The 21,648-nt window shown below is 45.7% G+C and overlaps 1 protein-coding gene across 2 annotated transcripts in view; it reads right to left on the reverse strand.

Moving 5' to 3' along the window:
- Positions 1-21,648, reverse strand: part of SMYD3 (SET and MYND domain containing 3) — a 718,781-nt gene that overhangs the window by 90,568 nt on the left and 606,565 nt on the right. For both annotated transcript variants that reach the window (XM_032648645.1, XM_032648656.1), the window contains 2 exons: positions 17,968-18,055; positions 14,611-14,785 (listed from right to left, as the gene is read on the reverse strand). In XM_032648645.1, coding sequence (XP_032504536.1) covers positions 14,611-14,785; positions 17,968-18,055 — 263 coding nt within the window. The remainder of the gene's footprint in view (positions 1-14,610; positions 14,786-17,967; positions 18,056-21,648) is intronic.

Below are 21,648 nucleotides of genomic sequence, written 5' to 3' on the forward strand. Positions count from 1 at the left end.
TTAAGAATAAGGAAGTTCTAGGGCTTCCCTGGTGGCGCAGTGGTTGAGAGTCCGCCTGCCGGTGCAGGGGACATGGGTTTGTGCCCCGGTCCGGGAAGATCCCACATGCCGTGGAGCGGCTGGGCCCATGAGCCACGGCCGCTGAGCCTGCGCGTCCGGAGCCTGTGCTCCGCAACGGGAGGGGCCACAACAGTGAGAGGCCCGCGTACCGCAAAAAAAATAAAATAAAACAAGGAAGTTCTAGAGAGAATGAAACTCCCCCCCAGAGCCAAGTCTCACATTATTAGCCTGGGGGCTGGCAGGCCATCGGAGACTCAGACCTGAGACACGGGGAGATTCCTTCTCTGTCTCCGGGGAATTCAGTTCAATCTTCCAACAGAGGCATCGCCAGCTTAGATTTCTACTCAGAACACATACACTTGTGTCTGGGGAAAGGCAAGCATGAAGTATATACTTCAGTGAAAAGTTGAAAAGCACGGAGGGTAAGTCAATTTTCAAAGAAGCAAGTCAGTGGCACAACACGACGGAATGCGTGATTCACCTTTGCAGAGCAGACACTGACTTCCACCTGGGAGAACCACCAAGATAGTTGGCAGTTGAAAATATGATTTCTGACTTTTCATCAGATCTTCCATTTTATTTTAAGACTGTGAAACAACACGGGATTAAAAGTCTTATTCAGAAACAGAAGTGAAAAGGAGAATTCGGCGTTTCTCTTTGTTCAGAGAAAATACTTTCAAAGGTACTTCATAACTAAAACTTCAACATGTAGGTGGAAGGTGGGGGGAATGCATGGCTTTCCTTGCTTGGTTCCTGTTGGATAGAGAGACAGCCTGTGAGCTTGGGGGCAACAGACACCTCCCATGTACAGTGCTCACCAGTTGCCCAGGGCCCAACCCTTGCTGACAGATATTTGCAGAACGCTCAGGTCTGTACGGCTCCCTATGACTGCTGTCCTGGGAACAGGCACCAATCAGAAGCCATACCTCTTGGGGGGGTGGGATGGGGGGGCGAGAAGTAGTGGGAGACATCATTCAAGTATGAAATATTCTGCCGCTTACCAGATGTGGGACCTTGGGTGAGGTACCCAGCTCTCTCAGCCACAGCTTTATAGCTATAAACTGGGGCTAATCACTTCTGCTGTTACCTAGAGAGGCAGATCTAGGTTCAGGTTTTCTCATGCCTGACACTACAAAATATAATTTTGTAGGCCTACTTTAAGGAAAAGAATGTAAAGTTAACAAATACAGAATTGAGAACAGGGTTTTAGAAGGGGCTCATGCAAGTGGAGGATCCTACAGTTTCAGCCTCATTAGCTCCACGGTAAATCCACTTTTGCATACCTGCCTATCTTACTTGAGATAAGAGGTGAGGATACAAAAGTGCCTTGCAAATTGTAAGGCATTATATAAACAAACGACACTGAATTCTTCTACAAATAAATAATGCGTATCGTGTGCTAAGTAGTATGCCAAGTGTAGGAGACAGAGCTACGAACAAGACAGACATGTTCCCCCCCTCCCCTTACGGAACCCAGAGTCCAGAGGCACTGCATCGTCATCTGTGGCAGGATGTCCTCTGAATCCTGAATACATAAGTGAAGCTCATGAATACAGAAGGTCTGACTGCTTCCCTTCAACACTAGCCCCTCTCAGGGCTCTCCAAGGTCCTGATTCCTACACCCAGCTTTCTGGGACTTGGGTTCTACTCAGTCTCAGCCTCTGTCTTCTCCTCCTTCCCAACCATCGTCTTCTTACCGACTGCCATTTTGAAACCCCCAGAGCAACAAGCCAACCTTTCTAACCCCATATTTTCAAACGTGGATGGACAGTGGTTGCTAAGGGCAGGGGGGCAGTGGGGGTGAGTGAGATTACAGGATAGAGAACAACTAAGGAGCGTAGGGTTTCCTTAGAGGGAGACAGTGAAAATGTTCTAAAATTGATGGTAGTATTAGATGTACAACTCTGTGAATATACTAAAAGCCACTGAATTGTAAACTTTAAATGGGTAAGTTACATGGTACGTGAATTATATCTCAATAAAGTTGTAAAAAACTATGAATGGAGAACCATTCAAGAAAAGTTCAGAACACAGAAAAAGACCAGAAAAAATAAACCGAAGAAAAAAAACTTGAAGAAACTGAGATTATTCAGAAAATAGGAGAGCATTTTTTAAAAGACCAATATTACCCTTAGATTTGAGAAGATGTTGGGTTCAAAAAAATAAGAATCGGGAGCTATGAAAAAGAAAATTTTCAAGAACCAGTTCTTATAAATTTATAAACAAAAGTTTTGCTGAGATATAAAAATTCCAATAAAGGTCTGGAAGGTTAAGTCAAGGATAAGTCTCAGAACACAAAGCAAAAGGCCCAGGACACTGGAAACAGAAGGTTAACATCTGACTACCAGGACTTTCAGGACAAAAGAACAGAGAGGAGAGAGGAAAGGGAATTAAAAAGGAAAAAATAAAGAAAAGATTTCCCAGAGATAAAGGAAGACAGGAGTCTTTAAAATGAAAGGATCTAGCATAAATGAAAACATACCCATGCCTAGATATATCAACGCAAACTTTCAGAACATCAAGGAGAAGAGCAGAGCCTAAAAACTTACAGGAAGATCAAATGGTGATCAGCAAAGAAACCCGAATCCAAGTAGAATCAGAAATGATAGATCTCAGAAGACAGGGTAGCGGGCTTTTAAAATAGCCATTGAAAGTGATTTTGAACTGAGAATTTTATATTCTAATTCTCCATCGAGAACAAGAGTACTAAATCTCCATCGAACGTAGTGGGAAATCAAGGGACATTGCCTGAAGTTGACCGAATGAGAAACAGAGATTTCAGTATGTTGTTTGAAGTTTCACAGTTAGCCATTAAATGAATTAAATAACCTTTATAATTTTTTAATGGAAAGGAAGAGGAAGGAGAGAGAAAAGAGGATAGTATAAGCTAGAGCTTTATTTTACAAGATTCTTCTCATTCTGGTCACTCGTAGCTAGGAACTCTCTAGACACAGTGCCATGGATGCGTGTATCCAGTCTCTTACAATTACCTACAATCCTGCAGCATAAAGTTGCATTATCTTTCTTGGTGACTGCGCTGCACTAGTCTCCTGCAACCCCCCAAGTATATCAGTTAGGAGTCTTTATGTTGTATGAACCAAGAAATCCAGTTCACACAGGTTGATAAAAAATGAAATTTATCAGCCTAAGTGTTGTGTAACTCAATACTACAGGGCTGAATTTGGTTTCAGGCAATTCTTGAACAATGGGACCAGGATCTGTCTCCCTTCCTTACCTCTGCTTCCTGAGTTTCATCTCCATTCTCACTCTTTGTGGTCCCAAGAGACCTAACAGCCTGCATCTCCTGTGGCCATATGCTTCCTCTATCGTGAGCCATAGGAATGGGCTGTTTACTTTCCTAATATTGCGAATAGAAGTCTAAGAATAGACCATCATTGGTTCCAACTGGTCTGGCTTGAGTCAGGTGACCAGGGAAACATGATTCTCTAGCTTAAGCTAATCATGCACTGCCCCTGTGGTCAATCAATCACATACAAACTACACGGCTAGGACATTTGAGGTTCTATTAAGAAAGAGGACGGAGGAATTAACGCTAGTGGGACATCCAAACATAATCCACTACTACAAAACACTAGAAAAATTCTCCAGCCTGTTAGTGAATTTTTAATCACCAATGCAGACTTTTCCATGTATCCCTGTTTAAGTTCATCTTGTTGATATTGGCCAAATGTTTCTAATTAAGGAGATAATTTTGAAGTTTGGTTTATTCCCCCAAAGTAGTAGTTATTCTTCTCAGCTTTGCATCCCTTGCAAATTTGATATACATAACGGCTATGTATTCATCTCATTAAGTCTTTAATAAAAATGTTGACTCAGAACCGAAAAAGTGGAGCTTTGAGGCACATACCATTACATATTTCCCCAAAGGAGTCTATCAATCTGTTAATGGCTACAGTTCAGAAACAGCTGTTTAAAAAGCATAAACAAACCTTACTAGCCCAATTTTTCCATCTTTAGGAAATGTACCAGAAGACATTGTCAAATACCTTGCTGAAATCAAGGTGCACTCTACCTGTAGCATTTCCAAGACAAATGCAGTCTTCTGGCTATGTTCCTTAGTGCCTACAGCCTGAAATAGGTAATGCACACCGGGACTGAAAAACCTTCCCAAGATGTATCCCACGCTGCTCTCAGGCACACTTTCTTACACAACTTCTCTGCCTCAGGTAGGGCCTCACCGGCCTCCCCATCCATCCTCTCCTCTTACAGCGAACAGACTTCTTCTCAAGAAGCTTAGCTTGTGTCCTGGTCCAAGTGAAACCTGCGGCTCCCTTTAAAATTCCAGGAATCTGCTCTTGCAACACTTCATTCCTCACGCATAACTCTAACGGTACAATGCTGCTTTTTCTTTCTCTCCCAAGTCATAGCTTTTTACTTATCAGCCTTTGGACTCTCTTTACCACCTGTGAATTTTTTTCTTTCCAGAATTTTTACTAGACTATCTGAGTAGACTAGTGCAGTGGACAGCATTCTTCTGCTTTGTCCATCATCCACCTACCCTCCATCTTTGGAACACCTTCCATCCATTCCACACCTTGTTACTGGTAGGGCTGCCAGCATGTCATCTCCCTTGGCCCAGGCAGCGGTGGGCATGAGACCCAAAGAGGCCAAAGAAGTCCATCCAAAACACATATTTTAAAATTTGGAGCTAGAGGAACTTCCCTGGTAGTCCAGTGGTTGAGACTCCACACTTGCACTGCAGGGGCACTCAGGTTTCATCCCTGGTCAGGGAGCTAAGATCCCACATTTTGCATGGTGTGGCCAAAAAATTAAAAATTAAAACAAAAAATTGGAGCTAGAGGAAACAGAACCTTTTGTTTTGTCACAGAACTAGGAGAATGTGAACCGGAGGCTGCTGGAAGCCACCTTCTCTACCACATTGCGGGGAGACCACCTGTGTGGTAAAGAACGAAAACAACATAGAGGAATGAGTGGAGCAGAGAGAAACAGATCCAGGGAGAGGAGGAGGGAAGGGCTGAGAGGAAGAGAGACTGTATCCCTGAATTCTGTCACACCAGTTTTGTCCCTGGCTGTGCAGTTTCGTGGGCAGCGAACCCCCTTTCATGCTCAGGCAGTCTGAGGTGGGTTTCTGTCACCCGTAACAAAAAGAATCTTGATACACTCATGTAGTAGGAAGGCGGGGGGTAGCTGGAAAGACCACTCAGCCCACTATAGTGCAGTAACAATCCAGACCTTTATAACTGAGCAAACCTGGGTTCAAGCTGACTCAACTGCTCTTTTGGTAAATTATAACCAAAATAAAATAAATAAGCCTAGGGCTTCCCTGGCGGCTCAGTGGTTGAGAGTCCGCCTGCCGATGCAGGGGACGCGGGTTCGTGCCCCAGTCCGGGAAGATCCCACATGCCGCGGAGCGGCTGGGCCCGTGAGCCACGGCCGCTGAGCCTGCGCGTCCGGAGCCTGTGCTCCACAACGGGAGAGGCCACAGCAGTGAGAGGCCCGCGTACCGCAAAAGAAAAAATAATAATAAAATAAAAATAAATAAATAAGCCTAAGGTTTGAACCCCAGCTCTGCCACATGCTTCTCATCCTCAGTCCCCTCACATGGAGGACAGGACAGGCTAAACCTCCTCCTCACTGTTCTGGGAGGGTTAGAAGGCCAAGCGAGCTGCCTGGTCCACAGGAGGCTCTTAATAAGTAATAGCAATTACTTTTCAGTTGAGGAAAGCTGAAAGGTAGAGGAGAGCTCTTACAGTCCTTTCGCCCATTCCTCTCAAAAGAAAATGCTAACAAAGAGCTGACAGATGCTTCTGCAGTGGCTGAACCCGATTTATCTTACTTTGGGAGGATATTACGGTGATGGTGCCCATTACAAGTGAGAGCAGATTTGTTCCTCTTTAACTCTGAAGGGCAGCGTGACAGCGTGATTGGCGTTCTTTGTGCGGGAAGAGCCATTTCCAGCAGCCTTGCGTTCTCTGCAGAGTGAGCGCTGTCTCCACTCCCCTCGCTGCTCCCAGGGCCCCGCCCTCTGCCCTGTTCAAGGCCGCAGCCCACTGCCCTGTTGCACTCCGGTTTCCTAGTCCCTGACGGGGCCACTTCCCTTGAACATATTACACATTTTTTTCCAGCCTGTGTGCTCTCATGAGCTAAGAGCTTTGTGCTATCTGGGCCGAAGGACATTTTTCGAGCTCAAAATAACTTGGTTCTCTCAAAAATTGGGACCTATCATTTTCGGGGCCATTTATTCCCCACCTTTCATTTCTTTGAAGGACCTCTTACTGTTCCTTACAAGTGCTATCACCACTCCCTATAAGTGATCAAAAGCGTGAGGCTTGATAAATCAGCTTTACTTGTGCAAATTGGAGGTCCATTCATCTATCCTTGGAGAAGTTCTGAAAACACAGTATGGACTTCACTCAAAATACACAAATAGCATGTGACCCAAAAAAATTTTTTTAATTACAAAAACATGTATTTACGTGAAATTGAAGTTGGTTTTAATCAGTTCTTTTTGAGCCTTTCAAAGTTATATCCATCATTTCCCATTTCTCAGGCCTGCCTGATTTTCTACTGGCTCCCTGCAGGGGAAAATGGGATATTTTTTTCTCTACTTTCTCTTCCAAGAGCTGAGAAAAAGGAAGAGATGGCAGCTATGTAGCTTCAGGGGCAGCCAAGCAAGAGATTGATTCAACAGGAGAAATTTAATGCATCCCAGAAGATTCCCTAGGATTTGATATCCTGCCGCTTAGGGTACAATCTGTTGTAATAAGAAACCGAAGATGTTCTGTCAGGAAAGTCAAAGTACTCAGAGATGGCTTGTGAAAGTTAAAAAAAACAAAAAGTGAAACGTCACAGGAAATGTTTTTATTCTGGAAATGCTTTCTTAAATAGGAGGACAGAGGGTTTCCCTGGTGGTGCAGTGGTTGAGAGTCCGCCTGCCGATGCAGGGGACGCGGGTTCGTGCCCCGGTCCGGGAAGATCCCACATGCCGCGGAGCGTCTAGGCCCGTGAGCCATGGCCGCTGAGCCTGCGCGTCCGGAGCCTGTGCTCCGCAACGGGAGAGGCCACAGCGGTGAGAGGCCCGCGTGCCACAAAAAAAAAAAAAAAAAGAAAAGGAGGACAGAAGACCATTTCTCAGAGAATATACATGGGTGAACACAGAAGGTGAAATGCCTTCCTGTGCAGGTACCTAATGCCAGGGTGGAGGGCGGCTTTCATCTTGCTCCCCAGGGAGGTTGTTTACCGGGAATCAGGCAAATGCAACCGACAAGAAGTATGTCCTGTGCCCCGACCTAGCCTGGGGTGTCTAGAGTCAAGGTAAGTGTGGGGATGGATGACGCTGGCCCACGGCTATGGGGTTTTCTCGTCTGAGAGGAGGAATGTGGCTCTGGGCAATGTGCTGACCTAACAATCCTAGCACAGGGGGAGTGGGCGGATCAACACTAGATCCAGGGTCTCTGAACGATGGTCAGGTGGTGGCCCTCCGGTAGCCAGGAAAGACAAACATACAGAGCTGTGTGGCCAGGAGACAGCAGGAAGCACGGGCTTCACATGTGTCCTGCTGTGCACAGCATGTTGGGGGCAACGTGTGGGTCATCTTCCCCTCCCCAGCAGGGGCTGTACATATACCAGCAGCGCCCAGTCATCTGTGCCACCCTTAAGTCAGGTGGGAATATCCAGGCTGGATTAAGGCTTGGTCTGTGAAGCTGTCACCTAGGCCCGTCTGCTGTCACCGGGAGCTCTGTCGCCATCTGCAGCTCTTGTTCAAGGGCCAGAGGCCTGGGGTGGTGGCAACGGGCAGAGGAGCTGCGGCATCCAGAATGGGTGGGCTCGTGGCCGCCCCTCCCCTCTTCCAGAGGGGCTGGAGGGTCAGAGCCTCACGCCAGTTCCATGCACAGACTCCCCTTTATTTCTCTTTCGGAACGAAACCCACACAGCTGGGTCATTCTCATGCAACTAGTGGGGTCAGGGCTGGAACCACCCAGAACACTGGTCAATAAATGTCTTTACCCAAACACACAGGTGGCATCTCCAGCAAGATGGTAAGAGCGAAAGGGAAGTTAGGGTGTCTTTAGAGGAGTGGACCACTGAAGGCAAGACGGTTTCATTTCTCCGCTGCCCCAAGGAAAGTGCAGTCAGAGAAATTAGTCATCTTGCTCTTCTTTATTCTCCTACCAAAAGCCTCACACTAGCTCCAGGTTATCTGGACCTGGAAACACGAGTAACTGGGGATGAGCTCAAGTCGGTTGGTTTTTTTTTTTTTTTTTTTTGCGGTAGGGGGGCCTCTCACTGCTGTGGCCTCTCCTGTTGCGGAGCACACGCTCCAGACGCACAGGCTCAGCGGCCATGGCTCACGGGCCCAGCCACTCCGCGGCATGTGGGACCCTCCCGGACCGGGGCACGAACCCGCGTCCCCTGCATCGGCAGGCGGACTCTCAACCACTGCGCCACCAGGGAAGCCCTCAAGTCGGTAGTTTAGGTAAACACACGTGCACCTGAACTGCGGCATCTCATCATCTGCGCTGTTCTCGCCCCCTTCCTCTTCCTCTTTTCTCTCCTTTGCCTTCTTTTTCCTTTTGTTGTATTTCTAGATTCTGAATTAAAAGAGCCCTTTGGAATTAAACTAAGGGGCTGATATTAAGCAGGTTAAATTAAGAGTGCTTGGGCCTCGACGGGCCCCTACCCCAACTGCCAGGCCGGTGGTCATTGTCATTGCCCCAGTGTTAAGACGAGGGGCCATGACTAAGAAGTCAATCTCACAGAACTGGCAGCAAAGAAAGAGAGGCCCCGATTAGAGGCATCAGGTAACTCGGTATTTTACACAAACATGCACACAGAGCTCAAACTCTCATAGAGGGGTTTGGCCACCAAAGATACTTTAATTGAAAATTACAGTGTGGAAACAAAATGATTAAGTGGCTAAGGGATTATTGTCCACATCAGTAAGCAGAGAGTAAAACATTTGTTCATTCATTGAGTGAAATAATTCTGTAAACCTCACCATGGAAGACAGATTGCAAACAAGGTGCATGAACAGTACGCTGGGTGAAGCTCCGATTCTCATGTCCCTCCTGGCTGGACACCCAGCTCTGCCTTACCTCTGGGTCCTCCTCTGTGAGTCTGGAGAAGTCCTACAGCTGATACCCCCAGCCAAGACCTTGCCCTCTAGGAATGAGCTTCACGGACAGGTATATGGACACAAGCATCCTCCTGGAGCAGCCTAACAAGGTCTGTGACACGGAGAGACGAGGCAACAGCAGAGCAGGCCCAAGTAAGTGCCGAGTGAGTGAGTGACTGCGCCCCGGGGAACGTGCACCCACATATGCTCTGCTGGCTCTTGGACTAGACAAAAACCCACAGAAGACCAATTGTAAACGTCTTCAGAAGAAAAGCCAGCTTGAAAACAGTCGTAGAAGGTACTGCTGTGATGAAACCTTACACTTCATCAACTTATCTGCTAAAGCTTCTGAGGGAAGAGTCAAAAAATCACTGGCAAAATCAAAACTTAAATGGCTGCTATGTAATTACTGGCAATCTCTGAGTTACAAACACTTACTCGTAACTACGTCATGTACACAAACCACCAGCTGCATTTTACTGCCATTCTTCCCACCATTTTTTTTTTCTGACAACAAAGCACAGAAAATGACGAGAAAAAATCTTACTCTTTCACGATTTCTTCCCCTTGAGGAGGACTTCATACCCCTCGCGCACTCACGTGTAAGACCCTTCGTCATTCCTGTTCTTCTGCCTCTTTCCAGGTAACTTACAAAACGTCATTCCCAGCACTATTTTTGGATGAGTAAATCAATACAAGCAAACCTCACTCTATAAGAACAGACTTTGATCAGGAAAAGGCCCTCATATATTATGAAATGAATTTAAATCAGACATAATCAAGATCATGCTATCCATTCTTAATTCTTTTGGGAAAAGAGGAACACTTTGGTGGACGGGGGACACAATTTGATAATGGTTATCTACATTGAAAATGTACATAACTTTTGATGCAGCAAGTTAGCATTTAGGAATTTATCATAGGGATTCACGCTATGGCTTCAGTCACATCAGAACACAAGGATGCAAGTATGTGGTGGCTGTTAACCATAGTACTGTTTGACATGGTAAACATACACGGAGACCAGAGGGACGCATGGACAAATTACGGTACAGTCCTGAGATGATATACTAGGTATCTGTTACAAGGAATGAGGTAGGGCTTCCCTGGTGGCGCAGTGGTTGACAGTCCGCCTGCAGATGCAGGGGACATGGGTTCGTGCCCCGCTCCGGGAAGATCTCACATGCCTCGGAGCGGCTGGGACCACGAGCCATGGCCACTGAGCCTGCGCGTCCAGAGCCTGTGCTCTGTGGCGGGAGGGGCCACAACAGTGAGTGGCCCGCGTACCGCAAAAAAAAAAAAAAAGAATGAGGTAGACATGCAGGTGTCGATCTGCACAGATGTCCACACTTTGTCATAAAGTGAAAAAAGCAAGTTATGGAACATGAGACAGAGAGCGACCCTATTTTTTCCTTCTCTCTCCCACTAAGGAGAATTCTTGGCTTCTCCATCCCTTTTCTCCTTGTCACCTTTCCTTCCCCACCCACCACGCCAGTGGGCATATTTAATAGATCAGGATTGGGACCGAGTCTCTCCCCAAGAAAGACAAGAAGAAGACAGAAAGTGAAGGAAGGAGGGAAAAGTGGGGCTTTGGAATATATTCAGACGAGTCCCTCACACATGGAAAAGTTCAGAAAGAAACTTACCATGGCTATCTTTAGGGAGTGGGACAGGATGTGAAAGATGAGGATGATTTTTACCTTTCGTCGTTTTGAAAATGTCCTTTCCTAGGAGTATGTATTATTCTTACAACAAAAATTACCAGAACGTGTGAATATACTGAAATGGACTTGAGGTCACGGGGAGGGGGAAGGGTAAGCTGGGATGAAGTGAGAGAGTGGCATGGACATATATACACTACCAAACGTAAGGTAGATAGCTAGTGGGAAGCAGCCGCATAGCACAGGGAGATCAGCTCGGTGCTTTGTGACCACCTAGAGGGGTGGGATAGGGAGGGTGGGAGGGAGACGCAAGAGGGAGGGGATATGGGGATATATGTATATGTATAACTGATTCACCTTGTTATACAGCAGAAACTAACACACCATTGTAAAGCAATTATACTCCAATAAGGATGTTAAAAAAAAATTAACAGAACGTGTGAATATATTGAAAGTCCTCCTCGAAGCCTTAAGAAGCCTCTGTACCTTCGTATCAGCCTCTGGCTCCTAAAGAAAATCAACTTTAATTTGTATTCAATATAATTTAAATCTTAGTTTTTAAAACTATGTTCAGTTTTGGTTTTCTTTCTCCTTTTTTTAAAAAAAATTATGGCCTACATTGACTATGCTGAGTAGACTTTCACGGGCTAGTCCAGGGGACCTCAGCATGATCTGTAACACCTTCTTCAATAAGAAAATGCTTCCCACGTTCTAAACTACCAACTGGCAAACTAACTTTTGAAACCCAATTCGTCTTACAGCTGAGATTTGACTGAATTGTATTTTTAAGTAAAACTTGGGAAATACCTTTAAATTACTTAATGTTGGCAGTGCTAACAGACAGATGACTGCATATATAATCACAGATACACACATAGATACTCTCAGGAGAAGTACTATGATCTAATACTAAAGACTGCACATTTTGTTGTATGTGAGTTAATTCCAAATTGCTTTATGAAACATAAAGAACTTAATATTTTATGTTGCACCATAAAAGGAACTTCTATTGAGTAAAAATAAATGATGGAGTGACAAGAAGGGAGCCGAGGGCAACGCGGTGATTTGGATAAAAATGGAATAATGGACGCCTTCTCCTCTAAGGTCAGCAGTTAAGATTTAGCCAAGGTCAGCATGACAAAATCATCACTAGAGTCCTGACCTCAATCTACTTGCTGAAAACAGTATATTAACATTGTAAAACTGTTACGGCAGATGGCAATCCAGTCACCTCTCAGTAACAAATGCCTAACTACCCGTGTCCTTGGCTACAGGTGGACAAAAAACCCACCCGGAGCATTTGCCGGGAGACCGTGTAGACGGGGGAGGCCCACAGCGTGAGTTCCCTCGTGCACACCTGCGGGGTGAAAACCACTGCCCACCTCGGATTCCTACCTCACACTCTAAGATTGTTAAAGGGCTTGCAGGGCATCTGGCCCGTTAGTTCTTTATTTTCACTTTTGCCTGAGCTAAAGGGAAAAAGGGCTAAGTCTGTTGGCATCCATCCCTCTCATTTCTCTTAACCCTGTTGGATTACTGATAGCCCTTTCCTCTGCTACAACTTTGAAAGCAAATAGTTCAGATCTCACTCGTTTGAAGTGGATCATTGCAGATTTAATTTCTTGAAATACAGACCACCACAGAGCAACTCCTTAATAAGCTCCAGGGAGGAGAAACGGAGGGAAGCTTGGAAATGTGTCACCCAGCGTAAGAACAGAGGGTACATTTACAGAGAGATCGTGACCTGCCCAATACCAGGGAAACATAACCAAATGTATTCCAAACAACATGGAGTACATTCCGTGGACTTGGCCTCGCTTACAAGAAAGGCCTCTTTGTTTGATTCCAGTTTAAGTCAGTGAAACCGCCAGTTAAGAAAGGGGGTAAGAAGGTCCTTCAGGGAAGCCTTGGGGGCCATGGAGAAAAGCGGATTCAAAGGTACATGGAGAACGAGCTCCCTCAAAGGCATGCGGCTTTCCTAATGAAGCCGGGGGACCAACATATATTCCTGCGCCTGGGCGGCGGGCCCAGTGCCCTTCCAGCCCCAGACGGCAGCGGGCGAGCCGCCGCCGAGGGGGTCTGGAGGAAAGAGGATTTTCCGTCTTTGTCTCCTGGCCAGATTCCATCTGCTCACTGGGCAGCCTGGGGTTTGGCGTCGTGAGCCCGAGCCCTGAGTTCAGAGGGGTAACGCCAACTGTCCCCAAACTGCCTCTCACTGCAACACGGAGAACGAACTAAGCCTTATCTCTCTGTATTCAATTCATATTTTCTGAGAACCCACAAGATTCATCATACCTAACAGACATTTCACGCTCATGGGAAAGTCTACAGTCCCAGCCCTCAAGGCAATCTCTTATAAATTTGATTAAAGCTGACTCACAGTCTGGATTCCGAAGCTGTTCAACCACAAGGCACTGGGAGAAACCACCTAGAGAAGTTCTGAAAAACACCCTCAGGGTCACCCTGGTGCCGTGGCTGGCCTATGGACTTCTGCCATGCACCTGGCTGGTGGGTCTATGCCATCTTTAGGCCCTTCTCTGTCTGCACCGTGCTCCTGGCTTCCTGACCAAATGTGTCACTTTTTTTTTGGCTTCCTCCCTTTGCCCGGACTGATATACCAGACCCTGGACTTGCTTCTGTTCTTATCGTGTTGATCTTGGGAACTTCCTAGCTCCTGTGTCTTCTGAGGCTCTTCCTCAAGTGGGGACAGGCGGCGCCCTGGGCTCTGCCTCCCTTCCCTCCTTCCCTGAGGACCACTCCCCTGCCTGTTGCCCATGTTGCATAGGTCTAGACCTGGATCTTCACTCTGCTCAGCCCCTTAGGGCTGACATCATGTCTGCATGGTCTTCAGAGCTGGGAAACTCAGTATCTGCCTGGAATGGTGCCCCTCCTCCGCAGGGGCCTCCCCCAACCTCCCCAGGTCCCAGATGCTTTCAGGGCACCTTCCACACAGTGAGTGACCTTGTTCTGTGCTGGAGGCGGCTATTCCAACCTCAGATGATGGTATATGCGTCTCTGTGCCCTTTCTTCTGGACTGATCTATCTCATCTTCCAAACTTACGTTCTTAGCCCGCTGCAAACCAGGGTCCCACACCCACCAGCACCAAATTCTCAGCACTAGACTTCAACACTGCCCTCCCTCCGGAAGCTCCCCTGAGTAACCAGAACCTCTAGGGGCAAAACACGCACGGGTCTGGAGGAGCTGAGGCCGGTCAAGAAACAATTCATTACCAGTAGTTCCTTCCTCTGACTCAATGACATGTTTGAGCAGGGCTGTCTCCCTGCTCTCCTGCTTGGGTCATAAGGTGATTATGAGGTCAGAGGGTTCGAGTGAAGGCACCCTGGGAACCATAAAGCCCTGAGAAATGGAAGAAACCAGCACTGCTGTCAGCCAGGTGGAGGGTCCTGTACCGGTGTCCTCACCTAGATCAGCAGGGCTAAGGCCACAGGCCGCAGCCCCCAGGCTACGTCTGTGCCGAGCCCCTCTCTGCTCCCGCAAACTCTGTCCTTGCCTCTGCCATCGCGAGCATTGCACCTTATTACAAGCACTAGCTCCACGTGCAGACAGCATCTCATCAGTCCCTGCACACCCACAGTGCCTGACACACGGAAGGAACTTTACAAATGAAGAACGAACGCATAAATGAACAAAGGTGTGGTTTTACACGCTGTGAGAAGCAGATGGAACGCTTTTACAAAGCAGCAATGATCAGGATGATGTCAGGCTCTCTCGAGCCTCTGCCCCAAGCAAAGACACTGTAGCCCTTACTTTAGCCCCTCCCCGGGACTCACCTGTACGGCTCCATGGTCCGAATGCCGTAGAACAATGCCTCCTCCAGCAGCCCGAGGTTGATGCAGGCGTCCATGGCACAGTCGAGCACCTTCAGCTGGTAGATGTTGATATCAGGAAGCCGCTCTGCGTTACTGCTTAGGATCGTCTGGCACATGGCCAGAACCTGTTCCCACTCTGTTATTAACCTTAGTTAAGGATTCACTGTCTTCATCAAGAAAAAACAAAAGTAAAATGAGATTCTCGAAAAGGCTGAAGAGCTCCCAGGCACAGGAGGGAAGGAAGCGCCCATTATTTAGCCAGATGAGCTGCCTGAAAACACACTTGAGAAACAAAAACATGTGAGTGGCGTCTCAGAGAAGGAAATTCTGTTTACATCAACAAACCATCTTCCAACCAAGCCTGTGCTTTGAGGGATTAGATTTCCAGAGAACCATTCTTCCTTCCTATTCCTACACGGATTCTCTTTAAACCTAGCCATGAAATAAATGCAGCTGTTTATTAAATGAGCTAAAGACTAAGTTAGTTCAGTTTAAAATTGTTTACTCTTTTAGTTTCTGTTTCAAAAATGATCTGAAATGAAAGAAACTTTAGAGAGACTCCTTTTAAAAAAGGAGGAGCTCATTTTTGCTTCTGTGTCATTTGAACCTTGGCCGTATAAGAAACCAAAAACACAACCCCAGGCACACACTAGGGGAAACAACTTAAAGAAATCCATTTCCAGTGGATCTCTAATTTAAGGTTTTTGATTATAAAACAAAAGTGATTCCAGTCTATGCTTAACCAAATAAAGGTATTCTTATTTTAAACCCCCAAAGTAAAAGATAAATATTAAGAACACGTGGCTTATGTACATAAATTGCAGGCAGGGGGAAAGGATGCTTTGAAAAGGGTGGGGAGAAGACCCAATATTCACTTCGGAGCCACAGTGACTTTCCGATTAACCGGAAGTCCATAACTTACTCTCATGGAGCCCAGTGCGACCTTACTTTTTAAAACTGACAAGGCAGTCAGAGCACTGAGGACATGGTGCATGCAGCATTCCTCGAGTCCTTCAGGTGAACTCCCTCAGAAGCACAGCTGCAGGTGGAGAGAAGGCAGGCCCCAGGGACCTGACACAGTTTCTTCCCTTTCATGCTGTGTTAGGCAAGGCCGAGGCCTAGGAGGATGCTGGGCTGGAGCTGCCCGGCCCCGGCTCCTCCCTCACCTTCAACCCGTGTAGCTCTGAATTCATCTGCTTCCATAGGCTGGAATTCCACAGGGCGCAAGGTTTGCAGATTTACAGAAATGGCATAGCGCTGGACCGCAGAAAAAGCTGGATTTAAATCTAAGTTAGTGCTGTCACTGGTCAGATTTGAGGTTCTGAGGACGTCACCTGTGCTCTGAAGTAGGCCAGAAATAAAAATGCCTAATGTCGCTGTAAGAATTAAATAAGATACCGTATGTAAAGTTTTTAAAAACGCTTCACGTCTTCTCTCCTGAGCCAGGCAGAACTGTGTACCTGGGACACAGCGGGAGAACATTTAGTGTCTTTCACAAGATCATACTGCACAAGTATCAGTGCCTTCCACCTCCTTTTACTGTGTCATGACCTCCGAGCGTGACCAGCTTAAGGAAGATGGTTCAGTGGAGTAAGGGTTGATGGCATTTCCCTGCCATACACCCACACCCTGCCCGACTCTCACACAGCCCAGGGCTCTCCGCCCCGCCTCCAACTCAAAGCCTTTTCCTCAGGTCCTAACACAGCATCCCCCGTCCTGGACACATGGCCCACCTGTCCTTTGCCCTCCCTCCGGCAAAATCTACCTTTTCCACAGTTCAGACTCTCAGGGCACTGCTTTCCAACACATCAGTGAACACTTTTGATAAACCAATCAAGCCACTTGCGTGAGTGGGAGCTCCTATTTTAAGTAACCCTCGCAGGAAATATATTTTTCTTTCAGCGGGGGCCCCTGGTGGCATAATACCTTACCCCACAGGCCCGACTTCCTGGTTAGAACTACAGGCCCCCTAACACATGGCTGAGGGCCTTTCTGTACATAACACTGTGTAATTTCAGGACGAGTCCTGTCTCTGAGGAGTTGCCTCTGGTCTCGGAAGAGGCACATTTATTGAAGAAAAGTGACTTGATGACTTCCTGTGGTATCCACCTGACGTGCATGTTTAAAGTTTGCGGCATGTGACCCCCAGAGGCTGGGGGAAGCAGAATCTTAGGCAACGCACTGGTTTCGTAACAGACTGCCAGGCTAGCCTCTGTGGCTTTTCATCCTAGGATTAGATATTTGATGGATTGTCAGGAGGAATGCCTGTCTCTTACACAATGCCAGACATTTCTGCGGCAAGACTTTGACTCTATTTTAACATCATGTTGCATGACCTCCATAATTATTTGCCTGTTCATTTACATATGCTCCAACTCATTTTAAAGAGGTTTGAGGTGACAAGCCTTAGAAGTAAAAACCAGATGCAGCCGCTGACAGGAATACATCTACTTTCTCCCCCAGCAAGCTGGGAGGGACCACATGACAACTTCCCTTCGAAACACTGGCAACAGTCACCTGGCAAACAAGGCAAACCTTTCCTGTAAAACACATCAGTGAGCAAAAAAATGGAATAATTCTAACTAAGAGGCTTTTCTCCCAAGCTAATGCTGACCTGTATTTGCATTTTCTGGGTGTTTACCACAAGTCACTCTGCTCCAGTGAGGGGAGCAGGGAAGACAGCCCACCCAAAGAGAACAGACTATGGATGACAGAACAGGCACCTTTCTGCAGACTTTTCCATGACCATAAGACGATTGGGGGAAAAGAGAAAGGGGAACACAGTGAATCCACTTGGGAGTTAATCAACTCCTTGAGACTCAAAGGCTGACAGACCACGGGCTCTTACAGTCCTCCAGGGTTGACAGTCCTCCCGAGGTCCCCTCACTATTTACACCAAGAAAATGTATTATGAAGCAACTCCCATTGCCATTGCAGTCATGGTTGACTACAGTCATTAAATTATAAGGATTCCAAGTTCTACTTTTTAGAGATGTAGGTTACGGGAGGAAGGGAATCCAGAAATTTGCTACCTTGTACATATAAAGAGAGTACTACTTACTGTCCCACTAATCCTGCCTATAAATTTGGATTACCATCTAATGGTGGAGAGGAATTCATGCTGACCTTACCATATCTTCCCTAGCCATTACTGAAATTGTTGGCTGGGGTCAGGGACGCAACCTGTGACCACGGAAAAGAATGAAGCTCTTTGGCTCGTGGAGAGGTCAAACCCTGGACATGGATTCATTAATACTAGGCTCCAACCAGTAAGGAAGCAATCCTACAAAACAACTCAATGCACAGGTAAAAGGATACTCCAATGTGCCTTCAGTTCTTCGATTTTTTTCAGGGATTCTTGAACCTCCTTCCACACTTGTTCGTCACCAGTTAGCATATCAGCATCCTGCTCAGGCCAAGTGAAAAGAACAGAGGAAGACAAAGTCCTCGATTAAAAAACGGGCAAAGGATCTGAATAGATATTTCTCCAGAGAAGACATACAGATGGCCAATAAACACATGAAAAGATGCTCAATATTATTGGCCATCAGGGAAATGCAAATCAAAACCACAAGGAGATATCATTTCATAACTAGGATGGTTATAATCAAAAAGATAATAACAAATGTTGGGAAGGTTGTGGAAAAATTGGAACCCTCGTGTATTACTGGTAGGAATGTAAAATGGCGCAGCCACTTTGGAAAACAGTTTGGCAGTTATTCTAAAAGTTAAACAGAGTTACTATACAATAATTCCACTCCATAGATGTATATGCAATAAAAATGAGGATATATGTTCACACGAAAACTTGTGCATAAATGTTCACAGCAGCATTATTCATAACAGCAAATAAAGTAGAAACAACTCAAATGTCCATCAACCAATGAATGGATACACAAAATGTGGTATAGCCATACAACGGAATATTAGTTGACAATAAAAAGAAATGAAGTACTGGGCTTCCCTGGTGGCGCAGTGGTTAAGAATCTGCCTGCCAACGCAGGGGACAAGGGTTCAAGCCCTGGTCTGGGAACTTGCCACATGCCACGGAGCAACGAAGCCCATGCGCCACAACTACTGAGCCTGCGCTCTAGAGCCCGCGAGCCACAACTAGGGAAGCCCACATGCCTAGAGCCTGTGCTACGCAACAAGAGAAGCCAACGCAATGAGAAGCCCACGCACCTCAATGAAGAGTAGCCCCCGCTCGCCGCAACTAGAGAAAGCACGCACACAGCAAGGAAGACCCAACGCAGCCAAAAATAAATAAATTAAATAAATTTAAAAAAAAAAGAAATGAAGTACTAATACATGCTACAACATGGATGAACCTTAAAAAACATCATGCTTAGTGAAAGAAGCCAGTCATAAAGGACCATATATTGTATGATTCCACCCATATGAAATGCTCAGAATAGATAAATCCATAGAGACAGGAAAGTAGATTAGTAAATGGCTAGGGCAGGGGGTGGTGGGTAGGGAGAATGGGGGAGTGACTACTACTGAGTTTTATGGGGCTGATAAAAATATTCTAAAATCAATCATGTTGATGGTTCCATAACTCTTTGAATATATGAAAAGCTATTGTACACTTTAACTGACTAAATTGTACCATATGTGAATTATATCTCAATAAAGCTTACGTATATACATATATGTATGTATGTATTTATCAGGAAGGGGAACAGAGGCAAGAGAAAGAATCATTTGTCAGGAGACCCATGGATAACACTTAAAAAAAAAAATTTATTTATTTATTTTTGGCTGCATCAGGTCTTCGTTGCTGCACGCGGGCTTTCTCTAGTTGCGGCCAGTGGGGGCTACTCTTCATTGCGGGGCATGGGCTTCTCATTGCGGTGGCTTCTCTTGTGGCAGAACATGGGCTCTAGGTGCGCGGGCCTCAGTAGTTGTGGCTCAAAGGCTCTAGAGCGCAGGCTCAGTAGTTGTGGTGCACTGGCTTAGTTGCTCCGCGGCATGTGGGATCTTCCTGGACCAGGGCTCGAACCTGTGTCCCCTGCATTGGCAGGCAGATTCTTAACCACTGTGCCCCCAGGGAAGTCCCTACACTTCAATCAAATATTGAGTTATCAATCAAAATGAAGTTAGGTAAAAGATGAGCGTAACTACACCCACGTGAACCAATGTTGACTTCTGCAAAAACTAAAACAAAAAAACTTAAAAAGCAATTCAAAATGAAGGTAGGAGTTACCATTTATTCATTGTCTGTCTTCCTACTGAGTCCTCTATTTTTCCTGTATGTCCACATTTCAAGAGCTCAGTAGCCACGTGTGGCTGTGGCTACCATATTGGGCAGCGCAGACAGAGAACAGTTCTATCATCACAGAAAGTTCTACTGGATGGCACTGCTTTAAAGAGGCTAACCAAGGGGTAAGAAATTCTCATCAGACTCTACTTAAAACCAGGTGTTCCATATCCACTAGATTCTCAGGAGATGTCAGGGAGAAGAACCATTCTAGAAAGTGATATCAAATCACAGCCACTGTGGGGTGATGGTAAAGGTGAGGGAGGGAAGACTTTTTCAAACTATATGTATCTCCCTGGAGATTCTTACATGCCTACTAGGGGTGTTTTATAGAATGACCCCTGTGAGAACCACTGCCAGAGTAAGCCCTATGTTACTGGTGGGAAGATACATGTCACTCAAGTGTGCCAGGGCAGAAAAGAAGGAGGGCCACCAAGTACCACAGAAAAGAGATCTCAAGAACGGGAGAGGCAGTGGGTGTGTGTAGGAGGAAATGTGTGCATTTGTGTGAGTGTGTCTGTGTGACAGGGCTTTATGAGTCTCTGTGTACATGTGTTGTACATATGCGTAATATAATAGGGTGGTTTTTAAAAAGAAACAATAAGTGGACCCTACTTCTTCTAGGAAATTCCAAGTAAGAACCTAGTGTTTTGTGTGTATAAGAGGGAAATAAAAATCACTTGCGTTTAAAAGGTTAAACATCAATCTCCCTCCAAATACCTGCTCTAAGTTCATCTCCGTCTCCTGAAGCCACAGTCCCACCACATCACAAAAGCCTTTAGTAACTTCCTAGTGCCTCCTAGTTGAAGCCCCCATATTAAAACTTGACAACCATTCAACAGAGAAATTAAAACCTTTACAGACAAGCAAAAGTTAAGGGAATTCAGCACCACCAAAACAGCTTTACAACAAATGCTAAAGGAACTTCTCCAGGCAGGAAACACAAGAGAAGGAAAAGTCCTACATAAACAAACCCAAAACAATTAAGAAAATGGTAACAGGAACATACATATTGATAATTATCTTCAATGTAAATGGATTAAATGCTCCAACCAAAAGAGACAGACTGGCTGAATGGATACAAAAACAAGACCCATATATATGCTGTCTACAAGAGACCCACTTCAGACCTAGGGACACATACAGACTGAAAGTGAGGAGATGGAAAAAGATATTCCATGCAAACGGAAGCCAAAAGAAAACTGGAGCAGCAATTCTCATATCAAACAAAACAGACTTTAAAATAAAAACTATTACAAGAGACAAAGAAGGACACTACATAATGATCAAGGGATCAATCCAAGAAGAAGATATAATAATTGTAAATAGTTATGCACCCAACACAGGAGCACCTCAATACATAAGCCAAATGCTAAAAGCCATAAAAGGGGAAATCGACAGTAACACAATAACAGTAGGGAACGTTAACAACTCACGTTCACCAATGGAGAGATCATCCAAAATGAAAATAAATAAGGAAACACAAGCTTTAAATGACACATTAGACAAGATGGACTTAACTGATATTTATAGGACATTCCATCCAAAAGACAACAGAACACACTTCCTTCTCAAGTGCTCATGGAACATTCTCCAGGATAGATCATATCTTGGGGCACAAATCAAGCCTCAGTAAATTTAAGAAAACTGAAATCATATCAAGTATCTTTTCCAACCACAAGGCTATGAGACTAGATGTCAATTACAGGAAAAAAACTGAAAAAAACACAAACACATGG

This window comes from Phocoena sinus, chromosome 1 (assembly GCF_008692025.1).
Source record: "Phocoena sinus isolate mPhoSin1 chromosome 1, mPhoSin1.pri, whole genome shotgun sequence".
NCBI classification, from domain to species: domain Eukaryota; kingdom Metazoa; phylum Chordata; class Mammalia; order Artiodactyla; family Phocoenidae; genus Phocoena; species Phocoena sinus.